Source organism: Emys orbicularis, chromosome 7, assembly GCF_028017835.1.
Source record: "Emys orbicularis isolate rEmyOrb1 chromosome 7, rEmyOrb1.hap1, whole genome shotgun sequence".
NCBI lineage: Eukaryota > Metazoa > Chordata > Testudines > Emydidae > Emys > Emys orbicularis.
In genome coordinates, this window is record NC_088689.1 from 12,381,984 (window position 1) to 12,407,576 (window position 25,593).

At 48.2% G+C, this 25,593-nt stretch overlaps 2 protein-coding genes across 2 annotated transcripts in view; one reads left to right on the plus strand and one right to left on the minus strand.

The window, feature by feature from the left end:
• VWA2 (von Willebrand factor A domain containing 2) overlaps nucleotides 1-1,818 on the plus strand; it is a 50,804-nt gene extending 48,986 nt beyond the window's left edge. The window contains exon 13 of the mRNA XM_065408493.1: nucleotides 1,718-1,818. Within this exon, the coding sequence (XP_065264565.1) occupies nucleotides 1,718-1,818 (101 nt within the window). The remainder of the gene's footprint in view (nucleotides 1-1,717) is intronic.
• Nucleotides 1,819-13,993: 12,175 nt separating this feature from the next.
• The window catches only part of AFAP1L2 (actin filament associated protein 1 like 2), a 56,049-nt gene continuing 44,449 nt past the window's right edge, over nucleotides 13,994-25,593 (minus strand). Inside the window, exons 15-20 of the mRNA XM_065407564.1 lie at nucleotides 23,653-23,865; nucleotides 23,372-23,564; nucleotides 19,674-19,880; nucleotides 17,247-17,440; nucleotides 15,610-15,732; nucleotides 13,994-14,020 (exon numbers count right to left, since the gene is read on the minus strand). Coding sequence (XP_065263636.1) covers nucleotides 13,994-14,020; nucleotides 15,610-15,732; nucleotides 17,247-17,440; nucleotides 19,674-19,880; nucleotides 23,372-23,564; nucleotides 23,653-23,865 — 957 coding nt within the window. The remainder of the gene's footprint in view (nucleotides 14,021-15,609; nucleotides 15,733-17,246; nucleotides 17,441-19,673; nucleotides 19,881-23,371; nucleotides 23,565-23,652; nucleotides 23,866-25,593) is intronic.

Sequence of the window (25,593 nt, forward strand, 5' to 3'; positions counted from 1 at the left end):
CTCCCCGCAATGGATTGCCCTGTAGGGAGGGGGTTCTTGCGGCTTCAGCCCCACAGGAGGTGCCTGTCTGGGCTCAGGGCTTCAGCCCCACCCCTGCTGAAGCCCTGAGCCCTAGCAGGCTCACCCCGCGGGAGGTTGAAGCCCCGAGACCCCCTCTCCCTGCTGGGCAGAAGCCAGAGGTGATACACGGGGGGGAAGAGCACGTGGGGTCACATGCCACCCCCCTAGATTTTTGCCAGGATTTGATGGCCCCGCTCAGTCACATGGTGCCACTGGGGCCCCCTCCCTGCACGGCAGCTGCTGGAGCTGGCAAGCTGGGAGCTGCAGTCGTGGGGAGAGGCAGCGGCAAACAGCTGGGAGCCGTAGGGAGGACCACTCACGCTCTCCCCTTAACCTGACAGAGGGGCATGACTCAACTTGGGGGGGGTGAACCTTTAAACTGTGACCCCCCCCCTCTTATCAGGCATCAGTCGCCTCTGGCAGAAGCCCCACCACCCCGCTGCAGGGCAGAAGCCCCGAGCTCGGGTAGGCAGAGAATGGGGATGGGGGGGGGGGCGGCTCTGTGAGCCGCGCTTTAACTGCATCTGGCTCACAAGCTGCAGTTTGGCCGTCCCTGCTCTAGCCGCCTGTGGGGGTCTCCTTGCCCCGTCATGGCACAAGTGACTCTCTCTGTCTTTCCACTATCTGCCTTTCCTTCAGTTCATGTGGGGCCATGGTGGTGATGGCAGCGGTTGGGTTTTTTCCCTTCTCAACTCATCCAGAGGCTCCACCTACAATGGTGGCATCCTCTGGCAGCTCCGTGGGGCTCATGTGGCCCTCAATTCCGCTCTGAGAAGAGCAGCTGGGGCTAGTGGGGTTGTACCTGGGTCCACCCACTACACCCCCACCTGCATTAGGGGGAAGCAGACCTCTTTCAAGGAGCTGTGTGCTGCTTTACCCATGGCTATGGGAGCCTGTTTGCTGTGACAGGGAACAGAGTAGACTCTGAAACTTTTCCTACCCTCCCTCTTCTCTGCCCCATGCCCCCTCCCCATAGACTAATCTGGCAGCGCACTAACAGGGGTCCACCTCTCATACTGGGAAGCGGTGGGTTTGAAGCTAACTCTAGGATCATTTTGGAGGGGATCACCTCAGCTAGCATTAGACGGGAGGTGGTTAGTGCTTTGGAAAGCAGAGACTCGGACCATTAGTCTTTTGCTAATGTGTAGATGCAGTTTTTACACAGAGTTTCTAGACTGAAGCAGGGTCCATAGGAGCTGCTACTGCCCTCAGGCTTTAACCCTATATTGTGTGGCGTCATTGGTTCTCAATATTTGCCACACCATGAGCCTCTTTCCCATGCCAGGACCCTAATCCCAGGTTCTACCTGCGGCCTCCTTCCCTTTAGCAATATGGAAAGGAGAGGGTGGTTAACAACTTGCTCACAACTGTTCATTTCCCCAAACCTTGGAGGTCAAGTCCTCAGGATGAAAACCTCGGTATGAAATGTTTTGCTCAAGCTCACACACTTTGGCAGAGCCAGGAATAGAATCCAGAATCCTGACTCTCACCCCACAATATCTGACCTCATGCAGGCTGCCACCACCACAGTACGTGCCTCTTGCAATTGCATCTGCTATTGTCTGAAATGGACTTTATCCGTACAAAGAATTGAGTATTAATTTTGTAATAGGCAACATTTGTCTTTCTTGACATTTATTTATTTTTATTGTAACAGGAATTTTAAGGGGTGATTCTTCAAGATCACCGGTCCCTCCCACAAACTTTCACATCCAACGAAATCCGAGTGGTTTGCAGCAGTTTAACAGAGCTCTCTGACATGCAAAAAGGCGCGCTCAGTCGGGACACTGAGTTGAGCAGTTTCACTGTGCAGTTCTCCCTTTGCTAATGTTTGCTTGCAGTCATTAATATACAAGAAGATCTGGCAAGCAACCACCAGGTATTTCAATGAACGATTTAATCTGGCACAGAGACTGAAATAATGTCTCTCCAAGTTCACACAGGACACCAGCTGGGCTTATCAGTAGTCAATATATTTTTTCTTTTGTAATAAGTAAATATTTTGTGTGTTTCAATATTTATTATTGACCATTTTGCTTTTCCACTACAAGATTTTGGTGTGTTTCACGTACGTTGTTTGAAAGATCTGTGAGTTGGCAGCAGACTGTTAGATAAGGCTGGGGTTCAAGCAGAAAGGGGTTTGCCTAAATAATGTATCTGTAAAGGGAGCTATATAAAGTGCACATTTTTAACAGCGAGAGTAATTAACCATTGAAACAACTGACCAACGGATGTGGAGGATTCTCTATCACTTGAAATCCGTAAATCAAGACTGGATGTCTTTCTAAAAGAGATGCTCTAGCTCAACCAGAAATTACGATCTAGATGGCGAAAATAGGGAGTGAAATTTTATGGCCTGTGTTATAGAGGTCAGATGAGGGTCCCTTTGGGGCTTAAAATCTATGACTCTATAAACTATGGCTATGGGTGTGCAAACAAAGAGCCAGGTCCTCCGCTCCAGTAAATCAGTTCAGGGGGGAGGGCTAGCTCAGTGGTTTGAGCATTGGCCTGCTAAACCCAGGACTGCGAGTTCAATCCTTGAGGGGGCCACTTAGGGATCTGGGGCAAAATCAGTACTTGGTCCTGCTAGTGAAGGCAGGGGGCTGGACTCAATGACCTTTCAGGGTCCCTTCCAGTTCTATGCGATAGGTATATCTCCATTGGTCTGGCTGTAACTTACATACACTATTTACCAGCCCCAGTTAAATATTCCTACGGTTGAAGTCACTAGAATGAATTATTGGATAAACACAGGAAGACAAATGAAAGTGAGAGCTAGTGATGGGCTTTGTTATGCTTCACTGATTTCTCGATGCCAAATGCAGTGATGTTCCCTGGCTTAGCTCTTTTCTTTGTTTGCGTTCGTTTCTGAGTGATGTAATATGGTTTGGCTTAATGGGCATTTTTATTAGCTGCATTTTTTTTGTTTTGTTAGGAGGGGCCTTAACATGAAACAACTCTAAAATGGAGCTGCAGCAGTTAATACGTACGTTGCTATATTTACTAGATGAGCTTGGCTATTTTAGTCCTAGAGATCAGTTTACTATGTAAATCTAACGGCAGGTGATGGCTGAAAAATGACTTGTTTAAAACCTAGAGATGAGTAGCCCAAACACAGTGCGGAGGACAAATTCTGAGCTAAGGATTGCTTTGGATCTGGTGTGCTAAGCAGCTGAGTCTACTAGATTTTTTTTTTTTTAATGTAAACGATGCCATTTGAGGCCTGATCCTGCATGCTTTATTCATGCAAAACTGTCACTATGACAGCTGGGGTTTTGTCTGAGTCATCTATGCTACAAATACAGCCTTGGAAGGGTTCCATAACTGGTTACAAATGGGGTTCCAATCGGTTGTACATACTGCACCTTACTATGTTTTGTAACCTGGCTGCTGTGTTGGCTTTAACAATGGCTTCTGTCTCCATCAGCTCCCTTTTGCAAACTCTGTTTGCCCCTCTTCTTTTACCCTCGCTTATCATGCCTCCTTTCTTTGCTGCTTTCCTCCAGGCCAAACCCAGGCTCCTTTCTGAGTGCTGTGAATGCTCATTCCATGGCTTTATCAGGAAGCTCTATCCTCCCTTTCAAGTCATTGGGGGAGGTCCCTGCCAAACTGGCCCCCTCGAAATGCTGAAACCACAGGCTAGGAACCTAAATAGGCAGCACTTCTGGCTCCCTTAGTGGTCTTATGCTGATCGCTCTTCACCCAGCGGGCTAGCAGTTGTGACAGCTTTACATGGGGCAGGAGAGGCTGGGCCATGACTTCGATGGGAGCTGCACATGCACCTCCAAAGACCGGAATCTGGCCCCATGCCAGTACCTTTCAGAGGGTGTCGCTCAATGGATCACGAGATCAGTTCACTTATGAAGCTATTAGACTTACACAATTGCTCTCCTGGGGTTATTTAACTACTATATTATGTTGTTCTTAACTACTTTCCTCATGCAGTCCATCACCTTGGAGAGATTGAAAGCAGAAACTCCAATTCTGCTGTGGGCATAGCAGAGCCAGAAAGATTAACTGCAACTGCCAGTGTTCAGGGTAATAACATCTATTGTTCCAAAGAGAAGAAAACCCCCTTCATCCAAGTGACTTGGCCCCATGTTTTACTAGTAACACAGATGTACCAAAAGACACACAGATTATTTCACAGGATCATTGTCTAAAGGACAATGGTCTAAACCACACATGGAGATTAATGCTAGCCCTGAAACAGCAGCAATGCTATTTTATACTTTATGCTGGAAAAAATAAAGGAGAACTTCCACTTTGTTTCTGCTCAGACTTCAGTAGATCAGCCTTCGGCTTCTGCGCCTGAGGCAAGCAGCAATAGAAGCATAACTGATGTTTGAAGCAGAAAGGGGCGCTAACCCTTCTCCCTTATTTATGTCTGGCATGGTTGCCCCTTTGGTGTTGCTGTTTCTGTAAAAGTGTCAGTGGGTTCTGTTCTGGAAAGAATGGGCTACATCAGTCTCACAGCTACAATCCAAAGACACGCTTTGTATTTTACGCTGTGGAAACGTCTGGGGAGCTGGTTCCACTTCCATCTAAATTCCGCTCTGAAATTATTCTCCGTCATCTTGTGCTCCCTGCATTGTTTGTGGTGTTAGAGAGACTTACCCCTTCCTGCCCTGCTTCACTGTAATATTTACAACACTCTGGCATTTTCTGTTGTGTATTTTGTCTAACAGGTGCACTGGTTAAACTCTCCACTTCACTTTCACTGTCTTTTGGCAGCTTGCCTTTAACACAGAGTTGGCTCTTCCTCCTTTAGCTTTTGTACAGCATACGACTTGAGTAACTGCAATGTGCTTTCTTAGCAGTATAAAGGTATTTACAATATTTTCTACATATGTATGTTGCATACAGAGAAGATTTGTATAGATCTAATGAACCCTTAGGCTTCATTATGCACCTATGTTGTACGATTATAACCTTGCTGTATAGATATACTTTTATTTTAATACACTGCTAATATGAGCATTTCTGAAGCACATAAGTTTTACTGGGATACGGCTGAGTGTGGGGAAGAGGCCTGGCAAAACCAGGGATTTTCCCCCCATGAATTTGCTTCATTTAAAATATGGATGGGCAAACTGGTCTGGATAAAACCACAGACTAAGCTCCTTGGTGCACGAACCTGTTGTTGTTGTTGTAGATACACACAGTGTCTAGTGGAATAGAGCTCGGGTCTCTGATTGGGGCCCCTAGGTGCTGCCACAGTACAGAGATTGGTGATATGCAAGACGGTGGGTGTTTGAATGAGCTTTTCAAAGGAGCTCTGAGGAGTTAGTTGCCCGTGCATGAGGGGGCCCAGTTAAGGCTGCACAGGCAATCTGAATTCTGGCATTTCCTAACTTTTGAGTGCTTGGCTTTTGGTTCCTTAAAAAAAAATTTTTTTTATGTTGTCATTTTGAAGTGTAATATGTATAGAATACAGCATAAAACTAACAGCCCTGGAGAAGTATGAAAATGGCGTGTTTCACACCTCATTAGCTTTCTTGGTTGGTGGAAGATGACATTCCTAGCCAGCTAAGAGTGCAACACGACTTCAGGAAAGTGTTGGGAAAATCAGGCCAATCATGGAGCTAAAGGCAGTGTGGCCTAGTGGATAGAGCACTTGGGAGACCTGGGTTCTATTCCTGGCTTTGCCACGGGCCAGCTGGATGACCTGGAGCCAGTATCCTCCCCACTCCATGCCTCTTTAAAATGGGGACAATGAACTAGACCTTGTTTGTAAAGTGTTTTGAGATCTACTGATGGAAAATGCTCTATAAGAGCTAGGTATTGCTATCTGTAGTGAACAAATCATAACTCAGTGGGTCAAATTCATCCCTGGTCTAAGTCCAGTGAAACCCCCAGTTGGCTTATTTTATTGGTTCCCTCATCTCCAGAAGAGCTGTCTGATAATAGGAAAACCACAGAAATACTGTAGGGCCTGGTTCTCGGAGATGCTGAGCACCCACCAGTCCAAGTGAAGTCAATGGGAGCTGCAGAGCTCAGCTCAGCTGAAAACTGGGCCTGTCCTTCCTATGAATCCGCAGTGGAGCAAGTAGAATTTGACAGAACTCCTATTAGACTGGACAAAAAATTGTAATTCAGACAAGGACTCCCCTCTGCAATATCTTAACCATAGTGGGCCAAATAGGCCTGTAGTTGCACATCCCATTTACTTTGTTTGCCTGGTGTAAATGAAGGAGGAATTTGGCTCATAGTATGACGTGCATTAAAAAAGGGACTGAACTGCTGTGATCATTTTCACATACAGGATCCCAGATACATTAGGCCACAGACACATCCGCATGCTAGGCCTGGCCCTGTAAACAGTTACTGCCTGGCATTGTGCTTTGAAGTCAAGGAGACTCGTGATGTCTCAGCTGGCCACATTTGCAGAATCAGACTTGACAGTCCCTGCAGTCTGTTGCACTTGCAGAGGACAGTGTATCAATCAGTATATATCTGAATGAATGTGGCTGGCCAATGGGAGCGGGCAGACCTGTTGGCTTCTTTGACCTGCTGTAGAAAGGCAAAAGAGAAACCCAGGTGGTCATGGCGGAGTTAAAGGAACCAATGTTCTACCAAATGAACAGCCGTAAATAAAAACTGTCTTACTGTATAGATCCTGACATGATGCAGGTGTGAATAACGATAGTTTTTAGCACCAGAGAAAGCACTTGTGGGGTCTGGGCTAAAAAAGTTACTTTGTTTAGGGGGAAAAATAAAACCAACTTAAAGCTTGAAAGGTATCAGTGCATCAAGGCCGCTTTTTAACTTCCTGGTCTCTCTATCTCAGTTCGAAAAACAAAAATGGCCCTGCACAATGCACAGACTGGCAATTTTTAGTTAAAAAGTGGAGGTGGCTTGGCACTTACACGTGGTCCTTTTTTAAATTCACTCCTGGAGCCTGGTTTGAAATTCAACAGAAATCCTTAATGAGAAAGTATTTGATGGGAAGTTCAGACCCTAAAGATTGGGAGATTGCTCGGACCTTGCACAGTTACCAAGCAGGGGGCAGGGAGGAAGTTTAGCAAAATTGGTAAAATCAGTTGGGGTGAAAAACAAAAGCTTTTTCTAGAGAGGAAAATGCCAATTTTTCACTGGGAGTAATTGGAAGTTTGGAAACTAACTAATGGGAAACAGGAATGATTGTCTCGCCGTAGGATGTTGGATGATCCCTACAGATGGTCATATGTTGTCTTCAGTGGGAGAGCCTGGTCTCATGTCATAACTTGGGAAGTGAGTGCAATACATTTCATCCTCTTTAGCTTTATTTCCCCGGACCCTCCTTTTAAAACAAATAAAATCTTGCCCTTCTGTAACTACTGAATCTGAGATAGTGTTTTCACTTTTAGTGCTAGACGCTTCTGTCTTTAACACCCCCACCACTTCCTCAGAAGACCTGAAAAGTAACAGTTTCCTTGTCTTTTTCTTTGGTTTGCTGGTTGCTTTCCTCTCAGAAGGTGTCTGGCCTTTGCAGTGAGATAGGTGTGTTGTTGTGACCTGTAACTGGCATGAGCCGTTCAAAGACCTCGTTGAGATGAGTTGTTAACCCATAAAAGTCACAAATACTGGGCCAATTCCTGCTGATGCCTTAATCAGACTTCACTGGGAATTTTTGCTTGTGTGAAGACAGGAGGCTTTGTCCCATACAATGTAGGTAGCTTGTTTAAACTAAGCCTTAAACAATATGCATGAATAAAGTGGAGCAATTTGGTTCTTGTCCCAAACAATGTCCAAAAATATTTGAGCCAAGATTTTCTAAAATGGGAGCTTAGATCCTAAGATCCATATATAGGCATCCGAGTAAGTGGCCAGATTTTCAAAAATGCTGAGCAGACAGCTGCTCTGATTTGTTTATGTCGGACTGCGAGATGCCTCAGCCGTCAATGAAGGATTGTCCAGTGCCTTCGAAGCAAGAAGAGGGGATGGTAAAAGAAATCTGTTAAGAAAAACTCTGGGGTTATAGCAATCGATTTTTTTCCAGAACAAGTCCCGTTTGTGCTTCTGTCATATTATACAGCCTTATCCAGCCCCATTGACTTCAGTGGGTATTGGATCAGTGTCTCGATGTGCAAAGATACAGAGATGATTGACAAACAGATGTATAAACACTACATGTGCATGAAGAACAGGAGTACTTGTGGCACATTAGAGACTAACAAATTTATTAGAGCATAAGCTTTCATGGGCTACAGCCCACTTCTTCGGATGCATATAGAGTGGAACATATATTGAGGAGATATATATACACACATACAGAGAGCATGAACAGGTGGGAGTTGTCTTACCAACTCTGAGAGGCCAATTAAGTAAGAGAAAAAATCTTTTGAAGTGATAATCAAGATAGCTCAGTACAGACAGTTTGATAAGAAGTGTGAGAATACTTACAAGGGGATATAGATTCAATGCAGGTGGCTATCTTACAACAGAAAAACTTCAAAAACAGACTCCAACGAGAGACTGCTGAGCTGGAATTGATATGCAAACTAGATACAATCAACTCAGGATTGAATAAGGACTGGGAATGGCTGAGCCATTACAAACATTGAATCTATCTCCCCTTGTAAGTATTCTCACACTTCTTATCAAACTGTCTGTACTGAGCTATCTTGATTATCACTTCAAAAGTTTTTTTCTCTTACTTAATTGGCCTCTCAGAGTTGGTAAGACAACTCCCACCTGTTCATGCTCTCTGTATGTGTGTATATATATCTCCTCAATATATGTTCCACTCTATATGCATCCGAAGAAGTGGGCTGTAGCCCATGAAAGCTTATGCTCTAATAAATTTGTTAGTCTCTAATGTGCCACAAGTACTCCTGTTCTTTTTGCGGATACAGACTAACACGGCTGCTACTCTGATACATGTGCATGCTGTTGCAAGCTCTTCAGGGCCAGGACTATCTTTTACTATGTATTTGTACAGCATCAGAGGCCTGTTAGCTGTCTTTAGGCACCACTGTAATAATGATCCTGTATTAAATTCTGTGTATGGGATTTTCAGATGCACTCAGCAGTGGCCAGCCTCTGCACATACTGAATTCTGTGGAAACTTTGCCACAGCCTATAATGGGAGCTGAATCACACCAGCACTGAGCACTTTTGAAAATCCTACATGTAGTTTCTGTAGAACGCTATAAAATTCCCAGAGAACTTTTCTGTGAGGAGCAGGGCTAACAATTCTTGTATTTTATCAATGTGTGTGAGTCATTTTCACAGGAAATGAGACTTTTGTACTAGATGCCTAGATGTATTGATGTTCACTGTAGTTTCTTTGATGGACAGCCCGCACACGAATGCTGAGTTGTGTATACGTTAAAACTCCAGTAGACGCTACTAAATAACCAAGTGATTAGTGAGAGAGATACATATACTTAGGCATTAACTCGATAAACTCTGATTCCTTCAGAAAAATATTGCAGTGAGCTAAGCACATCAAATCTCTGCAAATCTGATGCAAGTTAGGACTCTTGAAGAGGCCAGCCTGTGGGCCCAATCCTGCAAACGCTGACTCAACTGAGTAGTGCTTACGGGACGGCGTGTATTGGCGTAATTGGAACGAGGTCTTCTGAGAAAGCACCGTGCTGCTCATGTGAGGAACACCTTGAAGGATCCAGCCCTGCGACTGGATTCTTGGCTGCATTCTTTGTTACCAGAATGATTCATGATGTGCCGTTTGTCTCTTAGTGTCTTTGTACCAGGGATGATTAATTGGACATTTAACACCAGGTAGAGGAGAAATGGTCTAAACAAGATAAGAATCACTTAGGAAAGCCAAATGCAACTGCTCCTCCCATTTACATTCCATAAATGATGTATGGACAGAAACTATTCCTTCTCTTTGGGCTATCACTGTCGAGGGTCCACTGAATGGTAATGGACTTGTTAATTTGTATTGATATGGGCCTTTTTGCGGAGACTCTCTCAAAGCACTTTACAACCATGACCTAGCATGTCTGAGAGAAGCAGGATACATTTCCATTTTATGTACTTAGCGCCTACCTACACACACCAACTGCCCTGCTTTAACTATGCTGCTATGAAGTGGTACAATCCCCTAGTGTGACAAGCTAGCCTGGCATATGCACAATTTCCTTGTGTACACCTATGGCAATAAGCTATACCAGAAGTTTAGAGGAATAAGCTATGCTGCTATAAGCCACTGTTATACCAGGCTAACTGCATCCACGCTAGGGGTTTTACTGGTATAACTACATCAGTTAAAAAAAAAAATTGCACCCTAATGGAAATAATTTGTCAGTACAAAAACTACGGGGGTAGCCCAGCTCTGAAAGGGGGTGTTGATTTGGTTCCTCCAGGCTTGTGATAACTTTACCAAGGAACCCAGCACAAGTGGGGTGAAGCAGAGATGGATGAGCTGGGCCTTACCATGTAGTTCGTGTTGTTGCCGTGATACTGAGCTGAGAGTTTCAGGGAGTAAAGGAGGGGATTTCATATTCCCAAAGTGGCGACTCCTTTCTCAGACACACTCAGCCGGCTGCTTACTTAAGAGAATGGGTTTTTTACTTCATTTTGGAGCGCAGCGAAGGGTGGGCAAAGACACACATTTATGGCTGATTTTATTTTCCCCCTCTTCCCAAGTGAACCTGTTCCTGGTAGTGTCAACACAAACAGCATGTCACAATGCTGCTACCTAGTGGACAAAAGGGATGTTAGATTCCCCCCCCCCCCCCCCCTTCTGGGTTTGTGTCCCACTGAGACACACTAGTTACACTTGTGCTCAGCTGGGGAGATGGAATGGCCCTGGCTTGTTCCTTTTTTTAAAAAACAACCAAACCCTGTTTAAAAAAGCAGCCCCCTAATTTAACATATTCCAATTTTATTTAAAAAAAAAACAACCTTTAAAGCGCCACAGGATGGGTCACAGTTATGCCCCAGAAAAATGGCATTGAATTAGGAAGACCATGGCAATGACAGAGGCATTCACTGTTTAACGTGTTGGCGGGGGTCAGGACTCACCCAGTTGGTGGATGTGGAAAGTGCTCGATGCTCTCAATCCCCTGATAAGAGTTAGTATTAGATGTAATGCCTAGGAATAGCTACAGCAGCAGGACCACTCTGCAGCGACAGGGCATGGAGGATCAAGCAGCTGTTCTTCTGGCTTTGTCTACAAGTAAGAGGCAGGTTTCTGCCACCATGTCAGGAGAAGGGCATGGGGTGGACCGGGCAGGATGCAATGACTGACACACACTAAAGTGAAGCTCTTGTGTTAGAGAAAAAAAAAAGGGGGAGGGGGAGGGGAGAGTGGTGAGGCTCTTATGGGACAGGAAATGCATGATGGGTAGAAAATGAAACTTTGGTGGGGCTAATACCCCACTGTGTTGGGGAGAGGGGAGGAGAGAAACCTGGATTTTTGTCAGACCCTCCACCACAGTTGTGCCTTTGTCTAGGTTACATTTCTGAACGTAGCAGGGACCAGTGCTAGGCAGGGAGCGGCTTGTGAATGCACTCCTTGTTCTCCAAGGCCTTGACTCAGCAATGCTTGTGCTTAGGGGGAGACTTTCAAAGGCAAACCTGGCATTTGATGCCTAACTGACTGCCCTGTCTTGCCTTGCAGAATCTCCGCTGATGTGCTCTGCGGAGGCAGGGCCCTAATGCTTTCTTCCCGAGATGGTTAGGGGAAAGTACTGGAGGAAAGGCAGCTAAACACCACTGTACGGCTAGTGACGATCTGAGGCCTTTTTTAAAACAATGGGAGGAGGGCTGGGTATAAATTGTGGAGTTGGCCTTCATTCGTTCCCTTTGCGTTTAATCTCCCACTGAATAGAGAGTCCGTTTCAAGGTGACTTGTGGGTGTTAATTCTTTGAAGCCGCGTACGAACCCTGTTAAATAGCTGGATCCAATGAGTCGAATACAGCAGAACCCCTTTTACCTGATCTAACTGGGAGTGGGGCCAGATTGGCTAATCAAAAAGACAGAGAATAGGAAAGTGTGATGCTGCCACACCCCCTAGTGGCCAGTGGTGGGATTGCCTGCTTCTGGCCCTGGTTGTTCAATCAATGCTGAAGGCTAAACAATGGAGGGTCGGCCTTCTACTTGTAGTCAGGGCCGGCGCCAGGCACCAGCGCAGCAAGCAGGTGCTTGGGGTGGCCAACGGAAAGGGGCGGCACGTCTGGATCTTCAGCGGCCGGTCCCTCGTGGAGGGAAAGACCTGCCGCCGAAGAATGAAGTGGCGGTGGTAGAGCTGCCGCTGATCGCGGCTTTTTTTCTTTCCCCCCCCCGATGCTTGGGGCGGCAAAAATGCTGGAGCCGGCCCTGCTTGTAGTTCCTTGTCCAGCCCCTGTGGGTTAATTGCACCATGGAGGAGCTGCTGACCATGCACAGTGTTAAAGGCTAAGATCACTCTTGGTCTTGGAGAAACACCAGGGCTGAGGAAATCTGTCAGCATCCCCTCTTAGAGCTCCTTGCCTGCTGTGCTGGTTAGCGTGCAGGAGGCTATGCTGTGGAATTGGCTGCAGGGTCTGCCCCCAGTGCTGGAGCATCCCTAGGGACTCCAGTCCTGGGGCGCTGAGAGCTGCCGTGAACTGTCCTTTGGTACGGAAGCCTGCAGAACCAGGGGCTCTAGAAAAGCTAATCCAACCTAGCTGGATAGTGAAGGAGCATGCCAGTTCCACAGGCTAGGAAGGCGGGGTGGGAGGGGGAGGGGGGGGCTGTCCCCAGGACACCAGCACTGTCATTGAGCTGATTATTTCATCTCCTCTCATGTTTAACTTTAGAAGAGCAAAATCAATGAGCAACAGTTACTATTGGGAAGAGTGGGTGGGACTCAGTCCTTGCCAACCAGGCTTCTATCTCCAGGGGCCATTTTTCAGTTGTAAAAATCCCTAAACGCCAGCCAGGGTTTTAGAGCAACCCCAAGCTGCATAATTTGAAGGGGTTGCATGCTACTCTCTCATTTTATAACAACCATTGCTAATAGGCCTTCATCGGTAACCTCCAACACTATCCTATTGTTCTCAGTTGAGGCTCTGGCTCTTTGACAATACTCACAATTTCCATAAAGCAAGCTGAATTCAATCTCCTGGCAACAGCTTTTAGGTATCTCCCTTTGACCTAGGCTCCAAAACCTGCCCCTTTATAGACAGATAATTAAGCAGGGCTCATCCTTGTATTCTGGCACATGAAAGGCTGGGAAATGGTTCTGAGAAGTTGAGGTGGCTACATGGTTCCTATCGCTGACAGTTATTCCAAGACTTGACTTGTATGTGGATAAGGTTTTACGCTTAGCTCCCCCTCGCTTCCTTCTAACACACCTCTACCCTGACTTCCTAGGCCTGGCTAATGCTGCTTCCCATTCCATGGTGCAGGTTTCACATCTCAGTAGAAGGGGTTTTTCCCTACTTCTGCATGGACACAGGCTGGGGGTGACAGTTCCGACGAAGTGGGTATTCACCCATGAAAGCTCATGCTCCAATCCGTCTGTTAGTCTATAAGGTGCCACGGGACTCTTTGCTGCTTTTACAGATCCAGACTAACACGGCTACCCCTCTGATAGTTGAGTATAGAAAGCACAGGCCTGTAAAGACAAGCACCACATCCCCCTCTGACTCTGCTCCAAGGGGAGTTCTCACTAATAAAGAAACATGAATAATGCAATGATAAAACTTCAGAGTAGACATACGCAAACCAGCCCTCTGTACCGTAACAGTCTTGTTTACATCAATCAGGTTAGGAAGCTGATGCAAAGGTTGCCACTTGTGTTATTCTCAGCTGTGCCATGGGAATGGGCAGGATGGTTTGGGATGATCGCAGACTGTCCCACTCCTTCTGACTGAGCAAACGGCACAGGGTGGTGATAGAGGACAGGATAGCTTGCCGCTCTAGCCTGGCCCTTTGCCTACAGATGACTGAATCTTCTGGTCCATGTATGGGCAATTCCAGTCTTTTTAGTCCATCCTTGAAAATGGAGTCATCCTAACTGGTTCCTTTTTTCTCCCATTCCTGCCAAAAAACAACACCACAAACCTCCGTGAAGACAATTCTGTCCCACATGTTCCAGAAAGGAATCAAATAGCGTCATATAATCCTTCATTCTTCCACCTACAGTTACAGGCTCACTCAGCCAGTGTTCTGAGGGGTTAAGATATTTCAATGGCACCACTGACAGCACCGTAGCCACCTAAGACACCAGGGAACTCTACACCCAGCCACGTTTGTAAGCGAAAGTAGACAGCAACCGCACCCGCAGTGAGGGACCAGGCCTGAGAGCGAGCGTATTGCACTGAAAAGGAGATCGGCGTTCGCGAAAGGAGTTTTAAGAAGGGTGTGAAGGCAGCTCAGCTACTTTCGCAGCTTCCCCACAGGGGCGTTGTGTGATAAAAGGCACTAACATGGCCTTACGGGGCAGAGTCTGATTGGGAGATTTTACCTGTCTGGCTGTGATAGGGCAATGAATATGGGGTACGGGGAGGGAAGCCCAAAAGTGCACTAAGCACGTGACATCCTAAAAGGAAAGATAGGTGGGTCCCTACCACACAGCACTCACCAGCTCACTTTAGTGGGCTAGGCCTCAGTGCTCCCAACTGGATACTAATTTTGGGTACCCAGCCTCCGACTCCATCAAAGGAGCCTGATCGAGCTCTGAGGAGCCCCCACCCATGAACAGTGGGCCCTGTTTCGGTCTCTCAAGTTGGGCACCCCAAAAAAAAAAAATCACAAGTCACTTCTGAAAACATAGGCCATTGTAAATACAACTCGGGTTTGTATGTTTGCAGTGCTGGGTGCAGGATATTAGCGAGACAAGGTGGGTGAGGTAATATCTTTTACTGGACCAACTTCGGTTGGTGAGAGAGACAAGCTTTCAAGCTACACCGACCTGAAGAAGAATTCTGTGTAGCTCGAAAGCTTGTTTCTGTCACCAACAGAAGCTAGTCCAGTGAAAGGTGTTACCCTACCCACCTTGTGTCTCTAGTGTTTGTGTGGCCCTCTGCTTAACAGAGGCCACCACGTATCACACCCACCCTTTTACAGAAGTGCCCGCTGAGGCTGAGAGGGGTTAAATTGCTGTCTCAAGGTCACGCAGTGCGTGGAGCTGGGAAGCTGCTCCTGTCCTGTGTCCTACGCATACAACGTGAGCTGTCTTCACCTTCCCTCGCTGTGCTTCAAAGATCAGGCAAGTTTCTGAAGAAGGGAACGTTCAACGGATAGATTGTTAATGCTTGGGTTTTTACATTGTGCTGCCTTCAGCATGACCGATACTGCTCAGCTCAGCGTGGTTGTGTAAATACAGAAAGTGTTCTAAGAGCCATAGCCAGGACGTTAAATTGCAGTTAGAAGATGAAGATGCCTGTCAGGATGCAGACACCCACCAAGGCAAAACCATTACCAAGGCTAATCAGCTCTGAGCAACAGACCAAGGCGCAGAAGAACGGGTCTCATTCCTGCCCGTCACAGGTCAATCGCAGTCTGCAGCCGCTTCCCAGTGCTCAGAAAAAGGATTTTGAAAGAAGAGAATGGAACCTAATGATGCTGAGTATACGCATCTGTTCCAAGGGGATTCGTTTTGCTCCCCACATTAAACTGGGCCTTACCTTAGCTTTCTGTAGAACTGTCCCTTTCCCTGTAACCATGATGGATAAAGGCCTGTTTTTTAAAGCTGTTGCCGAGTTGACCGGGGAGTTCTCTGTGCTACTTGCCGGGCTGGCCATTTTGACCTGTATTTACAATAAACGTAACAGTCCTCACCAAGATGATTTTGTGTTACTAAAATTCTCACGTCGTTAGCCACCTGCTGGAAAATAGTTCACCACTCTGCTGAACTCTAAGAGCCCATTCATGCCGAGGCATCAACCCAGCAATGAGGCTGAATTGTAGTGATGCAATGGCACGAACAGGAGTGTCACATCATCAAGAGGCAAACTGGGGATTACACTGTGGCTCTTTGTGGCTCAGTTTTTCAAGGGTGAGTCCCAATGACCCAGGCGGTCTTTTTGGTCTGTAATTTCTATATTTATTAACCAAGTGCACCGCTGGCTACCACGCTCTTTGGCCTCAGCCATCAATACGGACAAGGGTTACAAGACGGGATGGACACAAGCTGCAAAGTTTGGCTCTAATGACCTTAGGTAGTTACTGGCCATTATTAGTGTAGTATCTCAGCACGCCTCACGCTCTTTAATGCAGCTTTTCTCGCAATACCCCTGTGAGGCAGGGCAGTGCTATTATCACCACTTTGCAGATGGGAAACTGAGGCACAGACACACTCAGGCCCAGATTCTCAAAAGGTATTTAGGCACCTACCTCCCCCTTGAAATCGGTGGGTTAGTCAATGGGCACCTAAATACCTTTGTGGGTCTGGGCCTAAGTGAGTTGCCCAAGGTCATGCACACAGCGGCAATGCGACAGTGTGTGTGTGGCACAATTTAAAGGTTCGGCCACCCCCCTGAACAGCTCGGGTTACGCTCCCTCCCCCACCCCCAGCAAGCAATGGTCCCTCCCTGCAGCACCCAGTGAGGGGGTGCAGCTCACCCGGCCTCCGAGGTCATGTGACTGGCTCAGCTCCGTCAGCTGCCGCACAGGAAGGGGGACCGAGCAGGGCTGACTCTGAGTCAACACATGCAGGAGCGGTCCCGCCCCAAGCCCCTGGAGGCAAGGTGGTTTCCAGCCATGGCTTCCAAGGGCCCCTGGCTGGGGGCTCCTGCGCATTAGCCACCGTGTGGCCCTGGTTAAATCCCCCCCGGTCCCTGTGCAAGACCCGAACAAACACCAGGGCAGGCGCCTGGTCCCATAAGCCTGCAGTGACCTCATGGTGGTGGAATTTGCCCCTCACGTGTGGCCCTAGTGACCTGTCTGGAGGGTTGCAAAAAATAAAAATATAAATCCTGGCAGAAATCTGTGGGGGCATGTGACCCTGTGTGTCCCTCCCCTCCACACACACACACACGTCAACTCTGCATGCACAAAGCCCGTGGCAGAGCAGGGAATTACATTCGGGTCTCCCCAGGGCCCAACTAGCACCTTTCATCTCTCCTTATCCACAGTGCAGAAGCGGCAGGATCTGGGCTTCAGGTCTGGGCCCATCCCTATTTCTGAGGCCGCAATCCTAAGATTAAATAGTATTCGCTACCACAGGGGAGATGTAAAGCACTTCAGTTCCCAGAGCCAGGCCTTGATTAGCAACTCCGTGCCACTTGGCTGGGAAACAGCAGCTGCTTAGCACAGCACGTACCTTGGGGCTTGCGTTCTCCAGGTGTGTGGTGTCCACAGCTGTGCCAAGTGTCACCGGGCCAGACTCTGCTTTCTTCAGGTTTTCTTTCACTTCCACAAGGCTCAGCTCCAGGTCAACCCTCCTGCTCTCTTTCTTTTTGCACTCCTCATCTATTTCCTTCAGCTTCTGCTCCACATTAGCCACCAGGCTGCTATCTGCAGAGGGAAGACCAAATAAATACACGCCCCCAGCTAAGCCGTGGGGATAACTGCACGCACAGATCTCCCGTGCATGTGCTGCTTTTCTCAGGCAAGACTGAGGCGGTCAGTGGATTCCCTGCATTTGTCAGCAGACAGATTGTAAGAGAGAGCAATTACCTGTGTACCAACCCTTGACAGCTCTATTGTTAGAGGAGGATCTGGGCAATTGTTCCTCCATAACTAGATTTGCTGGGATTGGGCTGGTTAGTATGTGTGACGGGGGACTCGCATGACTTCGTGAGGGAGGCATAGTGATCGGAATAAGAACACTTATTACTGTACAGTCCGGTGTCCCTTGTAACACGCAGAGTATGGTTATGTCTGCTGGCAGCCTCATGCCCTGGCCCCAGCCACTAGTGGGAGACAGTGTCAGACATGCTCAGCCTGTGTATTTGACAAGGAGTATTCCGAATCGTACATGACTAACTGCATAGACCCATGATAACGAGTTAGGGGTCCTTCTCCTCCTAGCTCAGATGCATAGTGAGTGACCCAAACTTAACACTAAATGGTTGGCACTACATCACTAATTCCCACCCCCACTCTAGTCACCATTATGTGAGTCAGTGCAGAGTGCTACGTGGAGCTTAGATAGCCATGGCACTTACGTGGCCTCCATCACTGCAGTATCTAAGCGCCTCACAATCTTTAATATCATTATCCTCACAACGTCCCTGTGAAGTGGGGCAGTGCTACTATCCCCATTTTACTAATGGGGACCTGAGGCACAGAGAGGCCCAAAGGCATTGAGGCAGCTAACTCCCACGGAAATAGTACCTTAGGCCCAGAGCCTCAAAGGTATTTGCTAAGTGTCTGGCCCAAGGTCAGACAGGAAGTCAGTTTTGGAGCAGTGAATTGAACCTGGGACTCCCAAGTCCCAGGCTAGCGCCTGAACCACTGGATTAGGGTTACCATTCGTCCGGATTCCCCCGGACATGTCCGGCTTTTTGAGCTAAAAATAGCGTCCGGGGGGAATTTGTAAATGTTCGGACTCCCCCCCCCCGTGCAGAGCGCGCGTGGCTAACAGGGCAGCGGGCCGGATGGTGCCACTTACATGGGGCTCCGACAGCCAGAGAGAGCCCCTCCTCCTCTCCCCTGCAGCAGAGATCACTCCCTCCCTCCCTCCCTGCATTCGCAGATCGCCTCCGGCAGTCTGGAGCTCCTCCCCCGCTCCCCAGAGTGCCGGGACGAACGGCTCAGGCCGTTCCTGAGCAAGCTCACAGAGACATTAGGCAAAGGCCAACAACAAGGGGGCCAGGGGGTCGGAGAAGGGACAGGGAGGTTCTGGAGGGGGCAATCAAGAGACGGGGGGGGGGGGGGGGTCGGGACTTCGGGGGGGGGGGCTTTCTGGGGGTGGGGGTGTGGATAAGGTTTTGGGCAGTCAGGGTACAGGTAGGGGGTAGGGTGCTGGGGGGCATTTGGGGGGGGTCTTAGGAGGGGACAAGGAACAGAGAGGCTTAGGTAGGGGGTGGGGTTCTGGAGAGCAGTTAGGAGCAGGGGTCCCAGGAGGGGGCAGTCAGGGGACAAGGAGCGGGGGGGGGTGTTTGGGAGTTCTGGGGGGGGGGCTGTCAGGGGGCAGGGGTGGGGAGAGGGATCGGAGCAGTCAGGGGACAGGAAGCAGAGGGGTTTAGATGGGTCGGGAGTTCTGGGAGGGGGCTGTCAGGGGGTGGAGAGTGGTTGGATGGGGCGTGGGAGTCCCAGGGGTCTGTCAGGGGGTGGGGGTGTGGATAAGGGTTGGGGCAGTCAGGGTACAGGTAGGGGGTAGAGTCCTAGGGGGCCAGTTAGGATGGGGGGGAGGGTCTCAGGAAGGGGCAGTCAGGGGACAAGAGGCAGGGAGGCTTAGGTAGGGGGTGGAGTCCTGGGGGGCAGTTAGGGGCAGGGGTCCCAGGAGGGGGCAATCAGGGGACACGGAACGGGGGGAGGGTTGGGGGTTCTGGGGGGGGGGAGTGGGAGGGGCAGGGGGGGGGCTAGGGCAGGACAGGGACGGGGCTAGGGCAGGACAGGGATGGGGCGAGGGCAGGGCTCCTCCCGTCCTCTTTTTTGCTTGCTGAAATATGGTAACCCTACACTGGATGCATCCTTCCTCTCCTGCAAAAGCGCCAGACGGTGCTCCTGATGGTCTTTCTGGCAGTACCTAGGTCTGTTTCAGAACCTGCTCCTTTGAGCTGAAATTTCCCTGGGCTCCTACCTGGGCAGCTAGCTAACGTCTCTTTCAGCTCCCGTCTCTCCTTCCGAAGCTGGGTCAGCTGAGATCGGATTTCCTCCTTTTCCTTCTCCAGCCGCTCCTTCTCCTCTGTGTACCGCTTCACCTCAGCTTCCATCCTGTTCTTGCCCAGTTTGGTTTCTACAGGCACTGCAAACACATCAGCAAAGCCAGGCTTAGCCAGGGACAAGGCTAAAGGGAAAAAGTTTTCAGAGTCGTCATGTATCCATGAAAGCAAAGCAAAGCAATCTACTCCAGAAAGTAGTAAGATCACTTAGGCCTGATATACCACTATGCAGCTTCAGTGAATTAAATTCTCAAACACCCCTGTGATATATTGTCTCTATTTTAATGATGGAAAAAACAGTCCCTCCTGGGTGACATTTTTCAGCCAAAAATGTTTTCCAGTGAAAAAAAACAGTTTTGGCAACTCAGAAACATTCTATGAATTCATGTCAGTTTTGCCAAATTGTTTTGATTAAAAAAATAAAATAAAATCACAAAACAAACATTTAGTTTCAGTGTTTGGAAACGAGCCATGTCAGTTTTTCAGTTGAAAATGAGTGTTTTGACATTTCTTTTTATTTTATTTTTTTTTAAAAATGTTTAAAAATGGTTGAACTAGAAATGGAATGGTTCAAGTCTGTCAAAACATTTCACTTGACCCACAACATTTTCCCCCAACTTTTCAATTTGTCAAAAATTTCAAGAAGTTTTGTTTTTGGTTTGACCCAAAATGAGAATCCTCCCACCCCAAAATTTTTGGCTTGCCGGCAGACTGAAAAATCCCTTATTTTCACAGCTCTAAAACAAAAAGGCATCAGTGGCAGAGCCAGGCTTAGCAATCAGGAGTCCCTGGTTCCCTGTCCTGTGCTTAAATCACTAGGCAACACCATCATGACATATTCCAGTCACCCGTGGAGAGCGGTTTCTAGATAGAAAAATACTGTAGTTTAAAGACACAATTGTATATGAGCTTTTAAAGGACACAACCAATTTAATAACAACACTGCTCTGAAAACAAGCCAAGGCCCAGCTGTTCAGGTATCGCTGGTGATTTTGGGGACATCAGTTGTTGAGTGCCCACCCTGAATCACCTGAAAGGATTTTTTTCAAAAAGAGCTGAGTTCCCATCCTCTGGAAAATCAGGCCTCTCGGAGGTGACTCACGTTAGGCACCACCAAACTGCAGCACCCAAAATCTCTAGTGACTTCTGAAAGTCTTGGCTCGAAAGTTTGTAGAACCACTACTCCATGGCTTCTAAAGCCAGCTCATCTTAACTGAGGAGCAGCACCACACCGTCATCCTGGATATGCAAATTTGGAGGGGCGGGGAACCGGAATCCTTGTTTTGAAATGTTAACGCTGGCGATTTGGGGGTGGTCGGGGCAGGAAGGAGGACTGGAGCCAGGTTTACAACAACATGGAAGGAGGTGGCTCCCTAATTCGTACACCTAAAGTAGCTGTGTTTAGAGAGGGGACACTGCAGGCCTTGCCATATGTCTGCTGAGAGTCCCAGAATGTACTTACTCCTCCTGACGGAGATTCCAGCACCTCTGGACACAGTTCGTGCTTCGTTCCAGGTCTACAACCCTTAGCTTTTAGGCCCCGTTAGGAATAGGCTGTGTCTATCTGTATCTTGAACACGGTGTCAGTGTTTAATGTCTTTTTCCGTCTCCCTCCACATCCAAACCGTGGCCACATCCTGTCACCCACCATTCTCCCCACCTCCCTCCGCATTTCCTTCCTGTCCCAGCGGCCAAAGCATTCATCCACACCTCAACTCCTTCTCCTGCACCACTGATACTCAGGTCCCTCCACCCTCCATCTGAAACACTGCAGCCAAAATCCTCTCTCTTACCGACCACTTCAACCACCCTGTCCCATCTCTGAATCTCTGGCTTTCCATTGCGCTACACATCCAACACAAACTTCTTCTCCTTGCCTTCAAGGCCCTACAACATGCAGCCTCTGCCTACATCTCTGACCTGGCCTCCTCCTTCTCTCCCTTTACATCTCCTCTCCCCACCAATGCCAGCAGGTCCCCTTCATTGTCTTCTCTCACCTCTGTCTCCATGCGGCACCTTATGCATGGAAGCCCTTCCCCAACCCATCTGCCAAACCACCTCCATCTAATCAAGTCCTCTTCTCACTTCTTCCCTCACCCTGGGAGATGTGGGGAGGAGGCAAGATAACCACTCAGCTCTCGTGTCTTACTGAATAACCATATGAGCTTATTATGGTCCCCCTTCCTCTGCTCCTCCCCAGTTCCGTTGTCTGTTTATGGCTTGCACTTGTTGTATCCTGTTAGTGAATGTGACTTTGCTTCTTTCATGAGAGGCCAACCCCATTTTAGGCCACTCAGAAAGTGTTATGAATACACGAAACAAGTGTCTATGCCTTTAGCCTTATCCCCTTCAAGGGGCTCTCCATGGCACAGATTCTTGCAGCAAAGATCCTTTAAGCCCATGTCTGACCAAGAAACCAAGTGAGAAGAGGCTTCAGACCCCTTTCCTCTTCACTACCTCTCCTTGGAGGGGTGTGGTTCTCTTTGGGGCATTTACCCAAGCAACAGTAACACTTGTTTGGTCTTCTTGAAAGCAAGATTTATTAAAAAGAGAGAAATGCATTTTAAAACAAAAGGAACAGTTTTCAGAACAAAGCTAGATCCAAGCGTTGCAAAAGCGAATCTGGATATGGTCCCCTTAGTTTAGTTACAGTGAAAAGAAAAGGCGTTCCACATTTCAAGACATAGCATTCTTCCCTCTGACTCTCAGGGTCAGACGTACCCTCTGTTTTCTGTGTCTTAAGGATCTCCTTTTTGTGCCCAAGATCTGCTTTGCAAGCCCCGTGTCAATCCTTTTCAGCATTCAGCAGCTCTTACAAAACAGTTTAAGCCAGTTGCTGTGGTTTATCATCATCATACTAGATGGCTCCCACCCACACTCCACCCCATGGCCCCCTCGGAGGAAGTCATCATCCTGTCTCAAAGGCAATATCCATTGTATACTTCACAGTCATTCTCCCTTATTCCCATTGTCCTTGGGAAACTAATCTGGGGGAGGGATTCCTGGTCTCTTGCCTTTTGAGAAGGCTGGTTGGAAGCTGTGTGTCCACTTGAAGGCAGACTCATTTCACCTTTGTATCCTTCCTCTCCCCTGATTTAAGCAGCGGTGTTAATTTTGAGACCAAGCCGACATCTCTCTCAAAGGCAGTGTGCATTTTTGCCTTTACCACTCCCTCTTGCCAAGCCTTCTGCTTTACATTATCGACACATGCCTGAGCCAGAGTTGCAAGCGTCCACTGCAGACCCACTTTACGGGTTTGGCCCAGCTTGGCATGAGTCCCGAACTCATCAGCACACACATTTCTTTCCTTCTTTTGCCCCCTACCATGCTTAGACCTTTGGAGCCACAGCTGAGGTCACCAAGCAGATGAGCCATTTTGCCGTAGCCAGAGGGAGGAAAAGCAGCGATCCAGGCTGAAATGGCTGCACAAAGGTTTGGGCACTACTCAATGCCCTGCAGGGTCAGGCCCTTACTCACCACTAGCAGATGAAAAACCACCATTAAGATCAGCCAAGTGCAGAAAACTTTCAATTCTAGCAGTCAGATAAGTGGTGGACTTTGCGCACCCATCCACCATTCCCTTTGGCAGCATAGTTATGTCGTCTAGTGGACCCACCTGTATTTGCCACCTTGGGCCATTCCACTTTCTCTCTGGGCGCCGACGCTAACTGTGGACTGGCCGTAACTGTGCGAGAGGCTTTGATCTCAGGACTGCTCTGGGGGAAGGCGATTTTCTGCTGCTGCATCTGGATTTTGACAGTGGTTGTCTTTGATGGTGACTCTTCCGGCTCCATCTTCTCCTGAAGTGTCTGTTGAGAGAAAAATGTTAGGAATGAATTGGCAGTAGGGACTAATCAACTGATGACTAATCAACTGTCACTGGAGTCGTTACAGCACCTGGTCTGGGATTTCCAGTGACGTTCTACGGGGCTCTGCTTCCTTAGCCAATAGGGGTGTTTCCGTTCCATAGTCCACAGATGGAGAGAGTGGAGGTGACGGCTGTGCCGGTTTCCTGCCAGCGGAGTGCAGGAAGGATTTAACCGGTGTGAGGTCTAGGTACACTTTGTCTGGGTCCTCTTCATCTTTGCTTTCGCTTTGGGGTATTTCTTCCTGCAAAAGAGAAAGTATAATCTGAAAAGAATCCTGACTAAACCCTGCTGCCAGGCACAATCTCAGTCTCACGCTAGGAAGCAACAATGTTGACTTGGATGATTTGGGGGTAACATTTACATAAGCGCCTAAGTCTAAGGCCCAAAGTCTCATTGAAAGCCAGTGGACTTGGACTCCTCATAGGATTTAGGTGCTTTTGAAAAATGTTACCCTCGCTCTCTGTTTTTTTTTTTTTCCAAATGAATTGAATGATAGCAAAAAGTGTTGGCCTGAGACCCGCAGTGAATGGAAACCAATTTGTTGTTATCCTCAGGTCTGGTCTAGTATGGGAAGGAGCAAGACAAACTTCTTCACGCTGTCCATCCTAAGTAAAGGGCCAATGTTCATGCGAGAGCCAGTCTTCCTGGTCCGTGGCCATTCCAACAGTTGCAATGATGTGTTGGTCAAGGTTCTGCACTGAGACCACCAGCCTATTTCACTCATACCAGTGAACAGCTGTTAAATGGCAACAATTTTTGACCACCACCCTTCTGGGCTGAATTCAAAGCAAGCCAGCCAGATAGGAAAGACTCTGTATTCCACTAACAATTCCCTAAGCCATGTGAGTCCAAGTTATTGCTTTTGAATAAACAAGCAGGTAGGCACACTCCGCAGGGAAGAAAGGGGAATTTTCCCGAAAGCTTTAGCAAATTTCCCAGGGAGCAAAGGGAGTTTGACTTTCAGTGGATGCTTAAAAAGATCTCCCCTTGCATTGCTGAAGCAAGCCTTGGCTGTTCAGTGAGAAATCACTACCCTTATAATGAGAGGTATCTGCAATTCAAGCAGCCTTTATCCTTTAGCCCAGAAGTATTTTGCTGCCCTGCTAGCCAAATATCCATGCGTGAGACTGTCTTCAGCAGATTGTAGCTGCAACGCTACCATCTAGAGGCCACAGGATTCAATGCAATTACTTGTCTCAGGGCATGGCTACACTTGCAGCTGTAAAGCACTGGGAGTTAAACCCGCCTTCGGAGAGCGCAGCAGGGAAAATGCTGCCGAATCTTTACACTCTCAGCTGGAAGCGCACTGGCATGGCCACATTAGCAGCTCTTGCAATGGCCACAAAGAGCAGTGCATTGTGATAGCTATCCCAGCATGCAAGTGGCTGCAACATGCTTTTCAAATAGGGGGTGAGGGGGGTGGAGTGTGACAGGAAGTGTGTTGTGTGTATGTGGAGGGAGAGAGTGTGGGTTTTGGGGGGGCTGAGAGCATGTCAGCATGCTGTCTTGTAAGTTCAGACAGCAGCAGACCTCCCTCCCCCCCACGCCTCTCTCTCACTCACTCACAGCAAGCAGCATTCCTTTGTTCCGGAGCAGATAAGCAGCCAGCTGTCAGAAACAGAACTTTGAAAGGGCATATCCGCATTCCTACAGCGAGTTCAAAACAATGACAAGAGTGGCCACTTGACTTAAGGGGATTATGGGACGTTTCCAGAGGCTGATCACAGCGCAGTAGTGCAACACCTCGTTCACACTGGCACTGTGGTGCTCCAGCCGGGGCGCAGCAAACGTTATTCCACTCGCCGAGGTGGAGTACCAGCAGTGCTGTAGCCATGGAGTCAGAGCGCTCTACGTGCCTTGCCAGTGTGGACGGGTAGTGAGCGAGGGCGCCCGGGGCTCCTGTAATGCACTGTTACTCGCAGGTGTAGCCAAGCCCTAAGAGTCTGAGTGCTCTCTAGGGACTCCCCCA